Source organism: Ceratotherium simum, chromosome 25 (genome assembly GCF_057802395.1).
Source record: "Ceratotherium simum simum isolate JZ-2026a chromosome 25, ASM5780239v1, whole genome shotgun sequence".
NCBI lineage: Eukaryota > Metazoa > Chordata > Mammalia > Perissodactyla > Rhinocerotidae > Ceratotherium > Ceratotherium simum.
The window spans coordinates 5,089,426-5,108,593 of NC_141924.1; the positions used below are offsets into that span (position 1 = coordinate 5,089,426).

Below are 19,168 nucleotides of genomic sequence, written 5' to 3' on the forward strand. Positions count from 1 at the left end.
GAAGGCCGGTTTCCGCGGAGACGTCAACAACGCCGGTTGCTAAGGAACGGCGCGGCGCTCGCCGCGGCCTCTTTCCTCTCGCGAGACGTCGAGAGGTGCTTCCCGCGCTTTTCCCGCCGGCGTGTGAGGACGCGGAGGGCGCAGCCATGGGCCGTTTGGAGGTGCTGCTCGTGGAGAACTTTAAGTCGTGGCGGGGCTCCCAGGTTATCGGCCCCTTCAGGAAGTTCACCTGCATCATCGGCCCCAACGGCTCCGGTAATGGGACCCAGAATGGCTCTGCCGCCCTGGTCGTCCGCGCCTCATTTTCCTGAGGGGACGCGAGGGCGGCCGGCCACGCGGCCTGGACTCCGCGGCTGCTGCCCGCGGCCTCGCCCAGCTCCCCGGCCCGCCTTCCGCCCTCCGCCATCTGCCCCGGCCGACCCTCAGACTCGACTCCGGGTGCCGCGACCCTCAGACGACAGCCCAGGGGGGGGGGGCCCGACCCTCGGACGACACCCGGGGGGGGCCCCGACCCTCAGACTCCGCTCTGGGGCCGACCCTCAGAGGACACCCTGGGGGGCCCTGACCCTCAGACGACACCACGGGGGGCCCCGACCCTAAGACGACACCACGGGGGGCCCCGACCCTAAGACGACACCCTGGGGGGCCCCCGACCCTAAGACGACACCACGGGGGGCCCCCGACCCTCAGACGACACCCCGGGGGGCCCCCGACCCTCAGACGACACCATGGGGGGCCCCTGACCCTCAGACGACACCCTGGGGGGCCCCGACCCTAAGACGACACCACGGGGGGGGGCCCCGACCCTAAGACGACACCCCAGGGGCCCGACCCTTAGACTCCTCTCCTGGGGCCCGGACCCTCAGATGACACCACAGGTGGCCCCCGGCCCTCAGACGACACCATGGGGGTCCCCTCGACCCTCAGACTCTGCTCCGGGGGCCCCGGCCCTCAGACGACACCATGGGGGTCCCCCCGACCCTCAGACGACACCCTGGGGGGCCCCGACCCTCAGACGACACCACGGGGGAGGGGGTCCCAACCCTCAGATGACACCGTGGAGTGGGGGCTGACCCTCAGACTCCGCTCCAGGGACCTGACCCTCAGACGACACCCCGGGGGGCCCCCAACCTCAGACAACACTCTGGGGGGCCCCGACCCTCAGACTCTGCTCGGAGGGGCCCCCGACCCTCAGACGACACCCCAGGGGGCCCGACCCTCAGACGACACCACGGGTGGGGGGGGGTCCCGACCCTCAGATGACACCCCGGGGTGGGGGCTGACCCTCAGACGACACCCCCGGCGGGGCCCGGCCCTCCTCCTGCACCCCCACCCCCAGGTTCCGGCTGCGGCCCTCCTCGCCTTGGCCCTGGCTCCTCCTGCTCTGCGGTTTCTTCTCCCGCCCTCAGACCTCGTGGCCTCTTCTCTCCATCCCCTTCCCTTTCTCATCCAAAGGTTAAGTGGGAGTGAGATCTGGAGGAAGTGATGGGTTCCAAGGATCCTGAACAACCATTTGGATCCAAGGAACCTTCTACAGGGGAATATGGTGATAATGACAGTGTTTGTTGAGCTTTTACCAAGTTCCTGGCACAGCTATTTTTGTTTAACGCTCACAGATAGGTATTATCCCCATTTTATAGTTGAGGCAGGAGGTTCAGAGGGGCCAGATGACTTTCCAAGGTTGTGCAGTACATGGCAGAGCCTGGACTTGAGTTCAGGCCTGGCCAGGCTGCCCACTGCACTGTGATGGGAAATGTAGGGAGAATGACCCCGGGAGGTGGGACAGGGCCTAAAATGATAGTTCCCTTGAGATTCTTCCTAACTCTCAATCTTCCTTTTGGCTGTCTCAGCCCAGATTTTCTCTCTTAGCTCAGAAATCATATTTGAATTGAAAGATAACTGTTGCCTCAATAAATTAGTTTGACAGATATGAATAGGACACTTAAATATGTGCTTTCCTGGCACACCAAATCGGGTATGATTGTAGAACTGTTGTGAAATTTCTGTTGCCTTATAAAAATAGCTGCTGTTTGATGTTTTCTTTTGCACTTAATATTTGTGAAAGAACAGCTGAGCTTAGAAATATTCCCATATTTGAAAATTTCCTTGCCTCTTCTGTGTAATATATTTTCTCATTCACACTTTATTCTGTTATCAAAGACGTTGAAAAGATATTACTATAAACACTCCTACATTCTTACCCTCACTAACCTTCTCCACTCATCAGGAAGTTACTGGGCCCACCATCAGATGATTTTCACCTTTCAACTGGTGATTATGTGAAGGGTGGCTCAATTCTATTTTGCGACTCCAACAGTGCAATACTTAGAATGAGTATCTGGAAAGGCTTCAGCTTTGTCAGCTTAAACTACGTGCCCATTACCATTCAAGATCCTGTCAAAGTGGTGTTTTGAACTTTTTTAAACTAGTGCCAAACTTGTTTCAAAATAATCTTATTTCTTTTCTCAATTTAAAAATACATACTATGATTAACAACATATCTTAAGGTTATTGTGAAAATGCCTTTACAAATTCCTCTTGCCCCTCCCTAGATCCACGTGCCCTGGAAGCTCACCTCCCTTCTTGAGAATCAGTGGTAACCTAGAGACCACATAAAGCCTGTCATGGGTTATTTCAGGGTTGCCTTCAGTACTGTCTGTCCACAACAAGTTTCTGGTTTACTTATTACTGAATTTTGTCTAAGCTGTTCACATTCTTTTTGCTATATAAAGGCCAAAACTCAATATGGTGCTCATCCATGACTAATTTAATGGATGATACTCCATTTATATTCACTTGAACACTTATTAGTAGATCATCACTCTTTTAATCTTACAGAATTACTGGCACATTCAGATAGACTTTGCTAAACCAATTGATAATTTCCTGCTATGCTTGTTTCCTGTTTAATTTAGTTAGTTGTTCATAATTTTTGTAATAATTTCCTATTGTCACTACCTGCCAAAACTTGACATGTTCTTATTTGTTTGTTTTTAGTAAATCTAATTTTTTGTGTGTGTGTGGGTAGCACAAAAATTTCATTTTTAATCTTAACCTTCATGTTTTCCACTCAGATTCAGAAAATAGTTGTTGCATATATATATATAGTGTTAAGAGCAGAAGATGTGCAGAATAGGACAGCTCCTGCTCTGAAGCTGTAAGGAGCATAAGAAAAGGACACACCAATTGAAATAGAAGGCCAAATAACACTTTATGAAACTTTAAACAAGGAAAATATTACATACATCTGATTTGGAGAGGTGTGGACAGGAAGAGGTGAAGATTAGGAAAGGTTTCATGGAGGACTTGGCGTTTGAGCTGGGCTCAAAGAGTATGTTTCCATAGTTTTATATATTTTTCCATGTAGTTCAAATTGACCAGAATATAAGGCATATGTAGGGAAGCAGTGGGATATAATATTGGAATCCTATTGGGTAAGTCCTTTCCAGGATGAAGAGTTTGTATTTAACTTTCTGGAAAAAATGTTAGACTTTGAAGGATTTTAAGCAGGAAACTACAAGCGTGCCTGAGTCTATCTAAGGCCTTCCTCTCTACTTGTGCTTTGGATCCTGTCCCCTCCTCAATTCTTTGCTTTTGTAATTATCATCTTTCTCTTTTGAATTGTATCTTTCTCCCTTATTGGATAATTTTCATTGGCACAAATACATACATACATTATTAACACTCTTAGGATATTAAGGATAGATAGTTGTGTGAAAAGGAAGTATAGTACAATGTTAATTTTAGAATTTAGGGGTAAATATATGGATGTTTACTATGAAATTCTTTAAACTTTCTTGTATGTTTGAAGATTTTATAATAAAATGCTTAAGGGAAAATCTCTTGAACCTCACTGTCTCCTCAGGGTATTGCCCCATTTTTCTTATCAGTACAGTGCAACTCTTTGAAACAGTTGTCTATAGTTCCATTCTCTTAATCCTCTTGATTCAGTTCTCAGCCCCAAACTCCACTGAAATGACACTTTTCTAGGTCACTATTGACTTGTATCTTATAAAAGTCATTGGTTAATTCCCTATCTTCATCCTGTTTGACATTTCAGCAATATTTCATTCATTTAAAAATAATTGAGTGCCTACTATGTGCCATGCACTTTTTTAGGTTGTTTGGGATTCATCAGTGAACATAACAGATAAAAATCCCTGCCTGTTTAGAACTTACATGCAAATGCAGAGAGACAGACAACAAACTAAATATGAAAAGTATATAGAATACTAAAGTGTTAAGTTTTAAGGAGAAAACTAGAAACAAGGGAGGGGCATAGGAAATGCTGGGCGTGTTTTTTTTTTTTTTTTTTGTGAGGAAGGTCAGCCCTGAGCTAACATCTGATGCCAATCCTCCTCTTTTTGCTGAGGAAGACTGGCCCTGGGCTAACATCCGTGCCCATCTTCCTCTACTTTATATGGGACGCCGCCACAGCATGACTTGACAAGCGGTGCGTCCGTGGGCGCCCGGGATCCGGGCCTGTGAACCCTTGGGCCACCGAAGTGGAGTGTGTGCTCCTAACCACTACACCACTAGGCCCACCCCCACTGGCAGTGTTTTTAAAGAAGTTGGTCAAGGGAGGGCCTTGCTGTTGAGGTGGCAAGGTAGATCACATTTCATCTCTCCCTCCTTGAAACACTTTGTTCTCTGGACTTTCTTAACTCTTTGCCAGCTGGGTTTTCTCCTGCTTTACTGGCTACCCCTCAGTTGTTGGCTGCTTTGCCTGAGATCTCTTAGGCACTGGAGTGTGTCCTCTGTCTCTTCCCTATGTTCTTTCCCCAGATGATCTTGTCCAGTCCCATAGCTTCAGATATCTTTATGCTACTGACTTTCCAAATTATATTTCCAGCATATAAAATCCAGCATTTAGTTTGCTGTTTCTAGTAGACATCTAAAACAGTATAATCAGAAAGAGTAGTTAATTTCCTCTCCCCCACCTCTACCAAACAACAAACCTGTTCCTTCTTAGGTCTTTACCAGCTCAGTAAGGGGCACCATTTACTCGTTTATTCAGACCAGAAACCCAGAGTAATTCTTGATTCCGTCTTTTACCTTCTGCACCCCACTTCCCTCATCCAATCTTCTATAAATCCTAATGACTCTACCTGTGAAATACATCCCACATCCAATTGTTTCTTGCCACTCTTCACTGCTGTAATGTAAGTCGAAGCTGCTAGAGCTCTCATTTGGACTATTGCTATAACCTCCTAACAGGTCCCTCTGCTTCCTTTCTTGCCTCTCTGCAGTCCATTCTCAGAGCAGCCAAAGTGAGCGTTAAAAAAAAAGTAAATTTATAAATCAAAGCACTCCTCAGTTTAAAACTCTCCAGTGGCTTTCCCCTGCACTTGGAATAAAATCCATATTTTGTACTATGATTCACAAAGCCCTTTATAATCTGGCTCCTGTATATTTCTCTTCTCCCACATTTACTATGTTCGGGTCGGAATTGCTTTTTTTTGCCTTCGTTACATAGCCCAAGCTCATTTCCCTTTCAGGGTCTTAGCGTTTGCCGTTGCTTGGACTTAGAATGCTTTTCTCCCAGGGTTTCATATGGCTGCCACCTTAATGAATTCTCCTTCATCCTCGATAAATTCTCCCTGTCACAGCCAGTACATTACCAATAATGCCAGTTCTGCCTCCTTAATAACCTTATCCTCTTCTCTCTACTCCCACTACTATCACTTTATTTCAGACTCTTATCATTTCTTCCTTGGATTAGTGTAGTAACCTTTTAGCTGAGTTCCCAGCCTTTGGTCTTACCTTGCTTTAATCCATGTGCCATACTGCTACCACAGTAATCTTCATTTGTTCCTGCAAGAAAGAAGATCAATTTTATTTTCTTGATAGATGAGGAAAAGGCATTTGACAAAATACAGTATCCATTTCCGTCAACAGTTTTCTCCGGATGATGTGATTTTTTAAAAAATACTTTTCTTTATTTTCCAAATTCCCTACATTGATTGAATGGTTTACTGTTCTAATCAGGAAAAAATGTTATTTTTAAAAACCATTTTAGAAAATCCATGATGGCTGCTAAATTCTTTAAAAATAATATTTTATTATTACAAAAGCACATAGGGACAGAGATTGGATTGGTGGTTACCAGAGGGGAAGGGGGGAGGGAGGAGGGTGAAAGGGATAATTCGGTACATGTGTGTGGTGATGGGTTGTAATTAGTATTTTGGTGGTGAACATGATGTAATCTATGCAGAAATAGAAGTACAATGATGTACACCTGAAATTTTTACAATGTTATAAACCAATGTTACTGCAATAAACAAAAAATTAAAAAATAAATAAATAAAAAAAAAAAAAGTCAAATCCAAATTTAATTCTATGTTATATTTTACATATGCCTGTATCTTTATATGTAGCTATAACTAAAACAATATTAATAATGTAAACGCTAAAACAACAAAATGATGAACTATATATTTTCTTTTTAATAAGGCAAAAGTTGTGTGTATTATACAAATATTTTTTAAACATAAAATATAATAAAAAGAAGCTTTCCCTAAAAAACCCTAAATAATAGAGTTAATACATTATGATTTTAATATGAATATTCATATTTCTTTTATAATAAACCTAGTTAATAAAATTAATTCACTTAAACATGGAATTATGGTTCACCCATATGACGTAATAGTTTGCAGCCTTTAAAATTATACTGCAGAATAATATTTAATGAAATGTACTGCTATTTAAAATATATTAGTAAGGTGGGGGAAAGATGATAACAAGGTAGATACAATATGATCCTTTAAAAAATAAAAGTATATATATTCCTAGTAAAATAACCGGGAAATCTACTTTCAAATTGTAACAGTAATTAACACTGGGTAACAGAGCTACAAATAAATTTTATTTCCTCCTTGTTTAAAAAAACAAAAAAAACAAAAAAAAAACAAAAGCAGTGTATATGCATTGTAAAAAATTAAAAAATAATGAAAGAGTGGAAAAGTAAACACATACTCCCACAGTCCACAGAGTACTATTGTAATACCTTATGGCGTGTCCGTATAGATCTTTTTCTTTTCTTTTTTTTTTTGTGAGGAAGATCGGCCCTGAGCTGACATCTGCCAATCCTCCTCTTTTTGCTGAGGAAGACTGGCTCTGGGCTAACATCCGTGCCCATCTTCCTCCACTTTATATGGGACGCCGCCACAGCATGGCCTGACAAGCGGTGTGTCGGGGCGCACCTGGGATCCAAACCGGCGAACCCTGGGCCACCGCAGCGGAGCGCGCGCACTTAACCGCTTGCGCCATCAGGCCGGGCCCACATATAGATCTTTTTCTATGCAAACCTTTTTTTTTTAAAGAAAATGAGATCATATAGTACATAATGTTGTCTAACATTGTTTTCAGACAGTTATCTTTACCTTTCTTTTTTAGTTCATTTCATCTGATGCACAGCTCAAATTCAGGTTTCCTCAATTGACTCCAAAATGTTCTTTGACCAAACCATTTTCCAAGCCAGAACCACATAAATCTCTATTAATTTAGCATAATTCTTTTATTTATAACACTAACTTGTTGAAAAGATTGGAAAAGTTTTCGTACAGAATGTTTAGATATTTGTGATTGCTTCCCTATGATGTCATTTAGTTTGTTCCTTTATTCCCTCTATTTTTGTGAACTGGAAGGTATATCTAAAAAGTTGATGGTTTCAAATTAAACATTTTTGGCTAAACTCCATCAAAGGTGACGTTAAGTACTTCACATTATATTACATCACATAATATCTGGTTGTTTTACCACTGGTGATGCTAAGATTGATCCCTGGATTAGGGTGGTGACAGGGATCTCTGCATTGTGCAGTTAGTTTTTCCCCTTCTAACTAGTCTAGTGTTCTAGTGTTACTGGTGTTACTTTGGCATTATACAAATGTTCTCTGTCAGCCATTTATCCAACTGTTTTTAATGCCAATTAATAACCTTCCCTGAATCAGCATTTCATTAAGTTTGCAAAACTAAGTTTTTCTAATTCTGTCATGCTTTTTACTTTTGTTGGATGGTATTCCCCTGTGAAAAAAAAGAGTTTTCCTTCATTAACTGGGGCTGTTTGATTAACCTAGAATACAGTTCACTAGAAAAACAGGATAAATGCTTGCCCCTTTTCTTTTAATTAGTATTTTCAAAGAAAAGAGTTTTAATAGCATAAATGGTGAAAATGAGTTTTTCTTTTTTTTGTTGTTAGTGTCATTATAGACTCATGGATTTTCGTTGATGCAAGGTGTTTTAACCCACCAAAATCTTTATTATTTTTGATGGTCGGATTATCATAACTTTAGTCAGTTGGGAGCCCCTTCAAGCTGCCTCCTGTGTCGTTTGGTCATGACCTCATTAATATTTGAAAGCTTCCTTGCTTTCTGACATAAAACATCTCAGTTCCCAGGCTCATCTTCAATTTTCCCTGCCTCAGACTTGGAATTAGCCAGTTCTCCAGTGGTTTCTGGTTTCTTTGAGAAGGGGAGGTATTAAAGACCACTATCCGGGAACGAGAGTTACTGAAGTACATTCAGATAACTGGTTCTGGGCCATTTCAGTGGAGGGGCTAGAAAATACATGAAGTGCTTTTTCAGATTTGTTCTTTTTTTATTACAGCTTTATTAAGATATAATTTACATACCATAAAATTCATCCTTTTAAAGTATACAATTCAGTGGTGCTTAGTATATTTAGAGTTGTATAACCATCATCACTATCTAATTCCAGACCATTTTCATTACGCCCAAAGGAAACCTTGTACCCATTAGCAATCACTCCCTATTATCTCCTCCCCCAGGTCCTGGCAACCACTAAAATCTACTTTCTGCCTCTGTGGATTTGCCTATTGTGGGCATTTCATATAAATGAAATTGCAATAAGTGGCCTTTTGTGTCTGGCTTCTTTCACTTAGCATAGTAGGTTCATCTATGTTGTAGCATGTATTACTACTTAATTCCTTTTTATTGCCAAATAATATTCCATTGTAAAGATGTACCACATTGTGTTTATTCATTCATCTGTTGATGGATCTTTGGGTTGTTGCCACTTTGTGGTAGTTTTGAGTAATGCTGCTGTGGACTTTTGTGTACATGTTTTTGTGTGTACGTGTTTTCATTTCTCTTGGAGATATACCCAGGAGTGGGATTGCTGGGTCATATGATAACTCTATGTTTAACATTTTGAGGAACTGCCAAACTGTTTTCTAAAGTGACCGCACCATTTTACAGGCCCATTGGCAATAAATGAGGGTTCAGATTTCTCTATTTCTTCATCAACAATTGTTATTGTCTCTTTTTTTTTTCTTTTAGCCATCCTAGTCAGTGTGAAGTAGTATCTCATTGTGGTTTTGACTTGCATTTCCCTAATGACTAATATGATTTTTAGCATCTTTTCATATTACAGTAATTTTTTTGTGTGTGAGGAGGACTAGCCCTGAGCTAACATCCAATGCCAATCCTCCTCTTTTTTGCTGAGAAAGACTGGCCCTGGGCTAACATCCATGCCCATCTTCCTCCACTTTATATGGGATGCCACCACAGCACGGCCTAACAAGCGGTGCATTGGTGTGTGCCCAGGATCCGAACCTGTGAACCCCGGGCCACCGCAGTGGAGCGCGCACTTAACCGCTGTGCCACCGGGCCGGCCCCATATTACAGTAATTTTTAAAAATTGAGTTCATGTTGATATTTTCCATTCAGTTTGAACATAACTGTTTTCACTGTTCCTTGATTTTTGTCATTGTAAATATTTTTTCTTACTCTGAAAATCTTAATTCCTAACATCACTAATATAATTATTTGCTTTAACCTACAATATAAAGAAAACTGTCTTAAACTACCAATAGCAATAACATTATAAAGTTACTAAAGGAAATTTTAAATTCTTTTGTACTTCTTTTTGGTCCTTAGAATGCATCCCGCTAAGAATGTACAGTCCGAATTCTGTGATCTGAAGTCCCTTGAAATAAATCATTTCTCAATATGGCTATGTTACCAATTTAATATTCAATTAGGTTTACTTGTTTTTGACTGTTTTCATTTATGGGATTTTTTAAATTTAGTTTTTTTTAAATTGGTAATGTATATGCATATTTCAAAGGTCAAAATTCTATAGAAAGGTATACACAGAGAAATCTTGCTTCTGCCCCTGTTCCCTGTGTCATTCAGGGTCCCAACAGGAAACAGGTGGCACTCTCAAATTAGGACAATTTGAGGAAGATTTATTTACAAAGGGATTAATTACCAAGGTGTGGGAGAGCTATAGAGGAATCACAAGGAATAGAGGAATCAGAAGGCTAGCAGCAATGGAGCTGTCAGCACCCCAAGGCCCAGAGAGGAAGGAACTCAGAAGGAACTTTGAAAGGGCAGTGACCTGTCAAGGGCACAGCCAGTCAGAAGCCACCTCCCAGGGAGGAAGTCGGGGAATAAATACCCTGACCTCACTCTTTTCCCTTCTTCCCTCCTGCCAGAGTTCCCCATGGGCCAAATCCAACTAGAAGCCAAAAGGCGTGAGAGCCTGTGGATATAGGGCAGAAAGCAGGGTGGAAGATGGATCAGGAGAGGCAAACGGAAGGTGTCCAACACCGTTTCTACGTCCTGCTCTTCTTCACCTTCTACATATAACCATTAGTTTCTTGATTATCCTTCAGGTGTTTCTTTTTGCAAATGCAAGTAAATATGTGTGTACTGTTATTCCCAGCTCCTCACTTTTTCTTTAAATAAAAGTTTGTGTTTAGTTTTTGCCTATGTATGCTGTTATGCACTTTTCTTTTTTCGTTTACCACGTCCTCTTCTGTTCTCTTTCTGCTGTGTAATTCTCCATTGTGTGGCTGTTGCGTAGTTATTTCAAGTAGTCCTTTAATTTTTGGACACTTGAGTTGTTTCGGATCTTTTTCTGTTAGCAACAACCTATAATGAATTGTGTAATTCTGTATTTGCCATTGTGTAGTTGTGCACATGTATCGGGGAGATAGATTCCTAGAAGTGAAATTGCTGGTGCAGAAGGTAAATGGAGTTATAATTTGGTTAGCTATTGCCAAATTTCCTTTCCATAGTGGTTTCATTTTGTACTCCAAACAGCAATGTATGAGAGGGCCTGTTTCCCTCCTGCCTCATCAAAAGAATGTGTTTTCAGAGTTTTGGATTTTTGCCAGTTTAGTAGGTGAGAATTGGTAGTCTAATACAGTTTTAATTTACATTTCGCTTATTATGACTGAGCTCAAGCGTCTTTTCACATGTTTAAGGGCCTTTTGTATTTCTGTTCTCTCTGAATTGCCTTTTCATGTCCTTTGCCCATTTTTCTGGTGGGTTATTGTCTGAGAGATCTTTATAAAACATATCTGAAAAAGTCACTGCTATTCGTAAAATCCTTCAGAGGCTTCACATCATCTTCATCATAAAGTTCAATTTCTCTCTTACCACTCCCAAACTTGTAAGCTCTGCTCCACCTATTACTTGCCATTTCTTGCTGGAATGGTACCATAATGGAATGGAATCTCACTCCTTTGTACCTATGACCAAGCATTCCCTTTTCCTAGAATGGTGTGTTTACCTTTAGCACCTCCCTCCCCAAACTTCTCATTACCCTTTAAAACTTAGCCCAGAATTATCTCCTGCAAAGCCTACTCAGAGCCTCCAGTAGTTAGTGCTTCTCTTAAGTGCTTCTATAGTTCTTTGTGTTAATTTTATCTTAGAACTTATTGTAGTGGATTATAATTTCCTGTTTTTAGTGGGAAGAGTGTAGATTTTGGAATCAGACACCTAACTCTAAAACATATGATTTGTTTGACCTTGAGGCTCTGCTTCTTTATTTGTGAAATTGGCAAATTAAATACCTACCTTATAGGATTGTTGCAAAGACTGAATAAAATAATAGACGTGAAGTGTCTGGCACAAAAGGGGGATGGATAAAAATTGATCATATTCCCCACTGTAAGTACCTTGGGGGAAAATCCTACATATTATTTGTCTTTTTAGCTACAGTACTTAGCAGAGAGCCTGATTAATAGGTGTTCAGTAAATGTTTGTAGAATGAATGAATGAATTTGAGGAGACAAGAGAGTGAAGGTTGAGGAGTATAGCTAGGAGGCACTTGAGGTAAGGAGGACTTGAATGGGTAGAGAGATGGTAGAGGAGGAGCGGAATGAAAGAGATGCAGAGTTGGATCGAAAAGGGACTTGAAATGTTGAGGGTTTCAGATGGGAGAGTGATAGTGTAATTTTTATATCTTTGAATATTTGATTCATCTTCATCAAATGATGATAGCCTAAAAGATAACTCTTCTAGAATCATTATTTTCCTGATGTTGGTTTTGAATTATTTACAGCAGAGGTCCCCAATCTGACCATTACTAAACTAGACTTGGTTCATTCATTCATTCGCTTTTTTTCAACAGATGGTTGTTAAGCTAACACTAGCTGGCAGGTAGGCACTTAATAAATGTTTCCTGACCATCCTGTCTGAAGTTACCTCTCCCACTTACCCTCTATTTCATCACCCAGTTTATTTCGTCATAATACTTATTATAATATTAATTGTCTTTTTTGTTTATTGTCTGACTCTCTTAATAAAATATAACCTTCATTAGGCAGGGATGTTATCTATCTTTTTCTTTGACTGTATGTGTCCTTATGACAGCACATAATAGGTGTTCAATAAATGTTAATGGAATGAATGAATTTGGGTGGGGAAGTGTTTATTTTAGGCAGATTTTAAATAAGGATTGACCAGAAACGGTTTCTGTTTAATTCTGTTACTGTCAGATTTAATAATTTGATTCAACGAGTGTTCATTTTGTCCTATATACACGCTGTCTTACAATAGCTCTCAATCTGCGAATTATCAATTAACCCAAAAAAGCCATGTTTCATACCTATTAGTTAACTGAGACTTAGATAAATAAATTTGCAGGATTTTAACCAATTCTAGTTCTTTTTATAAATACCATAAACTTCTAAAACTAAGCCATATTTCCAGTGGCTGACAGTATTCTCTTTGTTTATGTCGTTTTTCTCCCTTCTGGCACTGGAAATTTAAATTGCTTGTGGAGATGGGGGAAGGAATGTGAAAAAGAAAAAAAATTGTAATAGAGATGGTAGTAGCCAAAATGACACTGCAACCTTGTAGGTAGGCCTTTCAAAAGATAGCAGGCTTAGACCTGCTATATAACTTTTCTGCACCACCAACTCATAGCAAACATAAGTATTCTAGCAACCTTAGTCTAGCCTTTGGGGAAAATCTTGGATGTATTTAGCCGTTTTTTTTTTTGTGATGGTTAATATTTATAAAATGGGGATAAATGAAATTCAGAGAAGTTAAATGATTTGTCATAGTATAGTATTTAATAATGGGTGTGAGCTGGGGTTTAGATCCATGTATTTAGATCCTTAAATGTAGAGGACTTAATATCTACCATAGCTGCATAGAAACCAGTTATCTACGTAAAATTGTTTGGTCACATGCATTTTGAGTATAGACAAGACAGTACTATTTAGACATGTGTGTTGGCTGGATTTCACTTCCATTGATGGCCTGGTTTCTTTGGCTCTGGGCAAGGATTTTTATCTTTAAGAATGAATAACCTTTTTCTCTCTCTTTCTTTTCTTCCCCAGGAAAATCTAATGTAATGGATGCACTTAGTTTTGTAATGGGAGAGAAAATAGCTAATTTAAGAGTGAAAAATATTCAAGAACTTATTCATGGAGCACATATTGGAAAACCCATTTCTTCTTTTGCAAGTGTAAAAATTGTGTATGTGGAGGAAAGTGGAGAAGAGAAAACATTTGCAAGGATTATTCGAGGTAATTTTTTTGTAGATGTTTCCTTATGAGTCATTTGTTTTTTCAAGAGTTAAGTTGGATTACCTATTTATTCTTTCTTTGAAAGGTGTGATTTATTATGCTACTAGCATAGTGAACCAGAGATTCTTTTTTTTTCTCTTGGGTAGCGAATCTCAGAACCAAGTAATAGAACCTGTTTGATTCTCCATTAGGACTCTTTAAGCAGACATATTTGTTCAAATTCCCCTACTGTCAAATAACATTTTTCTACTTGGTTATTAGGTTAAAATGAAGGAGGGAGCCTACCTGAAAGACAGAGATGTCCTAAAAGTCCTTCTTGAGGTTCTTTATGTATGTTTATCTGATTTTCTTAGTGATGAACTAATTATATGTGTATTTTTGGTTTGTACAGAAAGTTTCTTCTACCACCAAAAAGCAACTTGAGTGAAATGTTTGAATTTGTATTTTGTTATTTTGTGATTTATTTATGAGATACCTGTGTTCCCTGAATAAACAAGATTGAGAGTTGTTTAAATATTTTTTTTCTCTCTATGCTAGGAGTTTATAGAGCATCTATAAAATAGGTGTTTCTTGGTTTTGTTTTTTGTTGTTATTGTTGCTGTTTTCATTCTGGTTCACTAGAACATGGGTCTAATGTTCTAATGTATAAATACTCTTATTAACTTTCCCAAAATTCAATCATAGATAATTTTGGAAATACTTGTTATTAGATACAGTACTTGTAACTTAGTGTGTAATTTAAGTATTTCACCACTCTATCACCTAGATATCATTATTGGTTAGTTTTCTCACTTTCTTTGGGTTTTTACTCAAAAATCTCCATCTCAGTAAGGATTCCCTAGCCTACTCTATTTAATAAACCATCAAAATTTGTTTTTTTCTCATCTTTATTGAGCTATAATTGACAAAAATTGTATATATTTAATGTATACAACTTGATATTTTAATATATATTGTGAAATAATTGCCACAATCAAGCTAATTAACATATGTATCACCTCAAATGGTTACCATTTTCTTGCGTGTATATGTATGTTTGGTGAGAACACTTAAGATCTAACCTCTTAGCAAATTTGAAGTATACAATACAGTATTGTTAACTGTAGTCACATTGCTGTACATTAGATCTCCAGAGCTTATTCATCTTGCATAGCTGAAACTATGTACCCCTTGACCAACATCTCCCCATTTTTCCCTCCCCCTGGCAGCCACCATTCTACTCTCTGCTTCTATGAGTTTCACTATTTTAGATTCAACATATAAGTCAGATCATGCAGTATTTGTCTTTCTGTGTATGGTTTATTTCACTTAGCATAATGTCCTCCAGGTTCGTCCATGATGTCGCAACTGGCAGAATTTCCTTCTTTTTTAAGACTGAATGATATCCCCATGTTTTCTTTATCCATTCATCCATCGACAGACACTTAGGTTGTTTCCATATCTTAGCTATTGTGAATAATGCTGCAATGAATATGGGAGTGCAGATCTCTCTTCAAGATACTGGTTTCATTTTCTTTGGATATATACTCAAAAGAGGGATTTCTGGATCATGAGGTAGCTCTGTTTTTAATTTCTTGAGGAACCTTTATACTGTTCTCTATAATGGCTGTACCAATTTATATTCCCACCAACGATGTCAAGGGTGCCCTTTTCTTCACACCCTCACCAATACTTGCCTTTTTTTTTTTTTATAATTTTATTTATTCATTTATTTTTTCCCCCAAAGCCCCAGTAGATAGTTGTATGCCATGGCTGCACATCCTTCTAGTTGCTGTACGTGGGACACGGCCTCAGCATGGCCGGAGAAGCGGTGTGTCGGCGCGCGCCCGGGATCTGAACCCCGGGCCGCCAGCAGCGGAGCGCGCGCACTTAACCGCTAAGCCACGGGGCCGGCCCAATACTTGCCTTTTGTCTTTTTGATTCTAACAGGAGTGTTGTGATCATCTCATTGTGGTTTTGATTTGTATTTCCCTGATGATTCCTGATATTGAGCACTTTTTCATATACCTGTTCGCCATTTGTATGTCGTCTTTTGAGAAATATCTATTCAGATCCTTTGTCCATTTTTAAATTGGGTTGTTTGGTTTTTTGCTATTGAGTTCCTTATATATTTTGGATATTAACACCTTATCAGATATGTGGTTTGAAAAAATTTCCTCCCATTCTGTAAGTTGCCTTTTACATTCTGTTGATTGTTTCCTTTGCTGTGCAGAAGCTTTTTAGTTTGATGCAATCCCACTTGCCTAGTTTTTGCTTTTGTTAACTGTGCTTTTGGTATCATATCCAAAAATATCATTGCCCAGAGCAGTGTCAAGAAACTTTTTCCCTATGTTTTCTTCTGGTAGTTTTACAGTTTCATGTCTTACATTTAAGTCTTTAATACATTTTTAGTTTATTTTTGTATATGGTGTGAGATAACGGTCCATTTTCCTTCTTTGCATGTGGGTATCCAATCTTCCCAACACTATTTATTGAAGAGACTGTCTTTTTCCCCATTATGGGTTCTTCCCACCTTTGTTGAAGATCAGTTGACCATAGATGTGTGGATTTCTTTCTGGACTCTCTGTTCTGTTCCATTGGTCTCTATGTCTTTTTTTATGCCAGTACCATGCTGTTTCGATTACTGTAGCTTTGTAATATATTTTCAAATCAGGAAGTGTGATGCCTCCAGGTTTCTTGTTCTTCCTAGCCTGTCTGTCTTAGTCTGTTTAAGCTAACAAAATACCACAGACTGGGTAGCTTATAAACAATAGAAATTTATTACTCACAATTCTAGAAGCTGGAAGTCCGAGATCAAGGTGACAGCATGGTCAGATGAGGGCTCTCTTCCACGTTGCGTACTTCTCATTGTATTCTCACATGGTAGAAGGGACTAGGGAGCTCTGTGGGTGGTCTCTTTTATAAGAGCACTAATCCCATGCATGATGGCTTCACCATCATGACCTAATCACCTACTAATACCATCACCTTTGGATTTCAACATATGAATTTAGGGGGGACATAAACTTTCAGACCCTAGCACCATCCTATTTAAAATTGCAATGCCTGTTCTCCATACACACAAACTTTCCTACCCCCTTCTCAGCTCTGTTTTACTCCTTAGCACTTAACACTTTCTCAGATGATATTTATCCCATTTACATGTCTCATTTTTGTCTGTCTCCATTACTAGAATATAAGCTCCTTGAGATCAGACTTTCATCTTTTTTGTTCACTGCTATAGAATATTCCTTGGCATATAGTAGACAGACACTCAGTATTTGTTGACTGATTAAATGCATTTATTAACAGGTGTATTATTGCATAGCTGGCCATTTCAATACGAAAAATAATTTTGTTAAACTTTCAATAGTTGTTGTATATATCTAGTATTTATACTTCCTATAACGGCCTTAATTCTTTTATTTTAGGGGCATGCTCAGAATTTCGTTTTGGTGATAATCCTGTGAGTCGTTCTGCTTACGTAGCAGAGTTGGAAAAGATAGGTATTATAGTCAAAGCACAGAACTGTCTAGTTTTTCAGGTAAGTAGCTGTAGTAGTTTATTTGATTCATGATTTTGAAAATACATCACTATATTTTATATGTTGGTGTGCTTTACTGTTTTTAAAAGGGCACTGTAGAGTTGATTTCAATGAAAAAACCCAAAGAAAGAACCCAGTTTTTTGAGAAAATCAGCACTTCAGGAGAGCTTATAGGAGAATATGAGGAAAAGAAAAGAAAGTTACAGAAAGCCGAAGAGGATGCACAGTTTAATTTTAATAAGAAAAAAAATGTGGCTGCAGAGCGAAAACAGGCAAAATTAGAGAAAGAAGAGGTAAGATGTCATGAAGATGTAACCAATGAAGTGTTGGATACAAAAACTTTCTATTAGAATTGCTAGATATTGGCTTGGGATTACTAGAAAGAGTCTTTTAATAATATAAGACAAATGAAGCCCCATATTTATTAAAGATAAACTTTTTGATATATTTTCCAGTGTTTGGGGGTTTTTTTCACCTGAACTAAAAAAAATGATTTTCCCAATTAAAAATAAGCTTGAAGGATTTCTGTCTTATATGGCAGAGGCTCTCAGACTTTTGAATCTTGTTCCTTTATACTCTTAAAAATTATTGAGGACTCCAAAGAGTTTCTGTTCATGTGGTTTATATCTACCAATATTTATTGTATTTGAAATTAAAACGGAGAAATGTTTAAGTATATTTTAATGACCAATGTAAAAATACCATTAATAAACTCATTACATGTTAACATAAATAACATATTTTTATGAAAAATAACTGCATTTTCTAAAACTAAATATAATTAGGAGGGTGGCATTGTTTTACTTTTTTTTTTTTTTTGAGGAAAATTGGCCCTGAGCTAACATCCATTGCCAATCTTCCTCCTTTTTTCCTTTTTTCTCCCCAAAGCCCCAGTAGATAGTTGTATGTCATACTTGTACATCCTTCTAGTTGCTCTGTGTGGGATGCCGCCTCAGCATAGCTTGATGAGCAGTGAGTAGGTCCGTGCCCAGGATCCGAACCGGCGAACCCTGGGCTGCCGAAGCAGAGCATGCAACTTAACCGCTATGCCGCCGGGCCAGCCCCCTGTTTTACATTTTTATGATCTCATTAATATCTGGCTTAATAGGAGACAGATGAATTCTTACATCTGCTTTTGTATTAAATCTTATTTGTGCTAAGGCCTAGCAGCTTTACCCACCGTTGGCTTAGTATTATTATGAAATAGTTTTGACCTCAGAGACTCCTAAAAGGGGGTTTGGGGACCCTAAGGAGGCCGTGGTCACGCTTTGCAAATGCTGTTCTCTGGTATTTCTTGGTGCCCTTTACAATGCCTAGTATAGTGCCTTGTGTGTGGTTGTTAATTGTTTGCATTTAGAATGATCTTTTTAAAATTCGAATCAAATTCTTTCTCTTACATAAACCTCTTCCAATGCAGTGCTTCCCACTGGGCTGAGAATTTCATCTCCCTATCCAGCCTACTGATCTGGCCCTTATTCATCTCTCAAGCCTTAACTTCTTCTACTCTCCCACCACATTGACCTTTATTATTTATTGAACACACGACGCTCCCTTCTAGTCTGGAGCTTTCGCTGTTTTCTCTGCCTAGATAGCTGCATGCCAGATTTTTGCTTGGCTGATACTCTCTCATTCAAGTTTTCATAAAAAAGCCCTTCTCTCAGGCAGACAATTGGTGTCCATGCCCCCAGTCTAAATTAGCACCCCCTCCCTGGTCCTGTAACATTACTCTATTTTGTTTCCTTTGTAGCATATATTGCTGTATGAAATTATCTCTTTTTTTTTTTTGTGAGGAAGATCAGCCCTGAGCTAACATCCATGCCAATCCTCCTTGTTTTGCTGAGGAACACTGGCCTT

The 19,168-nt window shown here is 39.4% G+C and overlaps 1 protein-coding gene across 1 annotated transcript in view; it reads left to right on the forward strand.

Annotated features, from left to right (window-relative positions):
- The first annotated feature begins 130 nt into the window (after positions 1-130).
- Positions 131-19,168, forward strand: part of SMC1B (structural maintenance of chromosomes 1B) — a 74,834-nt gene continuing 55,796 nt past the window's right edge. Inside the window, exons 1-4 of the mRNA XM_004437978.3 lie at positions 131-255; positions 13,603-13,791; positions 17,202-17,314; positions 17,404-17,607. Of these exons, the coding sequence (XP_004438035.2) occupies positions 147-255; positions 13,603-13,791; positions 17,202-17,314; positions 17,404-17,607 (615 nt within the window). The 5' untranslated portion in view covers positions 131-146. The remainder of the gene's footprint in view (positions 256-13,602; positions 13,792-17,201; positions 17,315-17,403; positions 17,608-19,168) is intronic.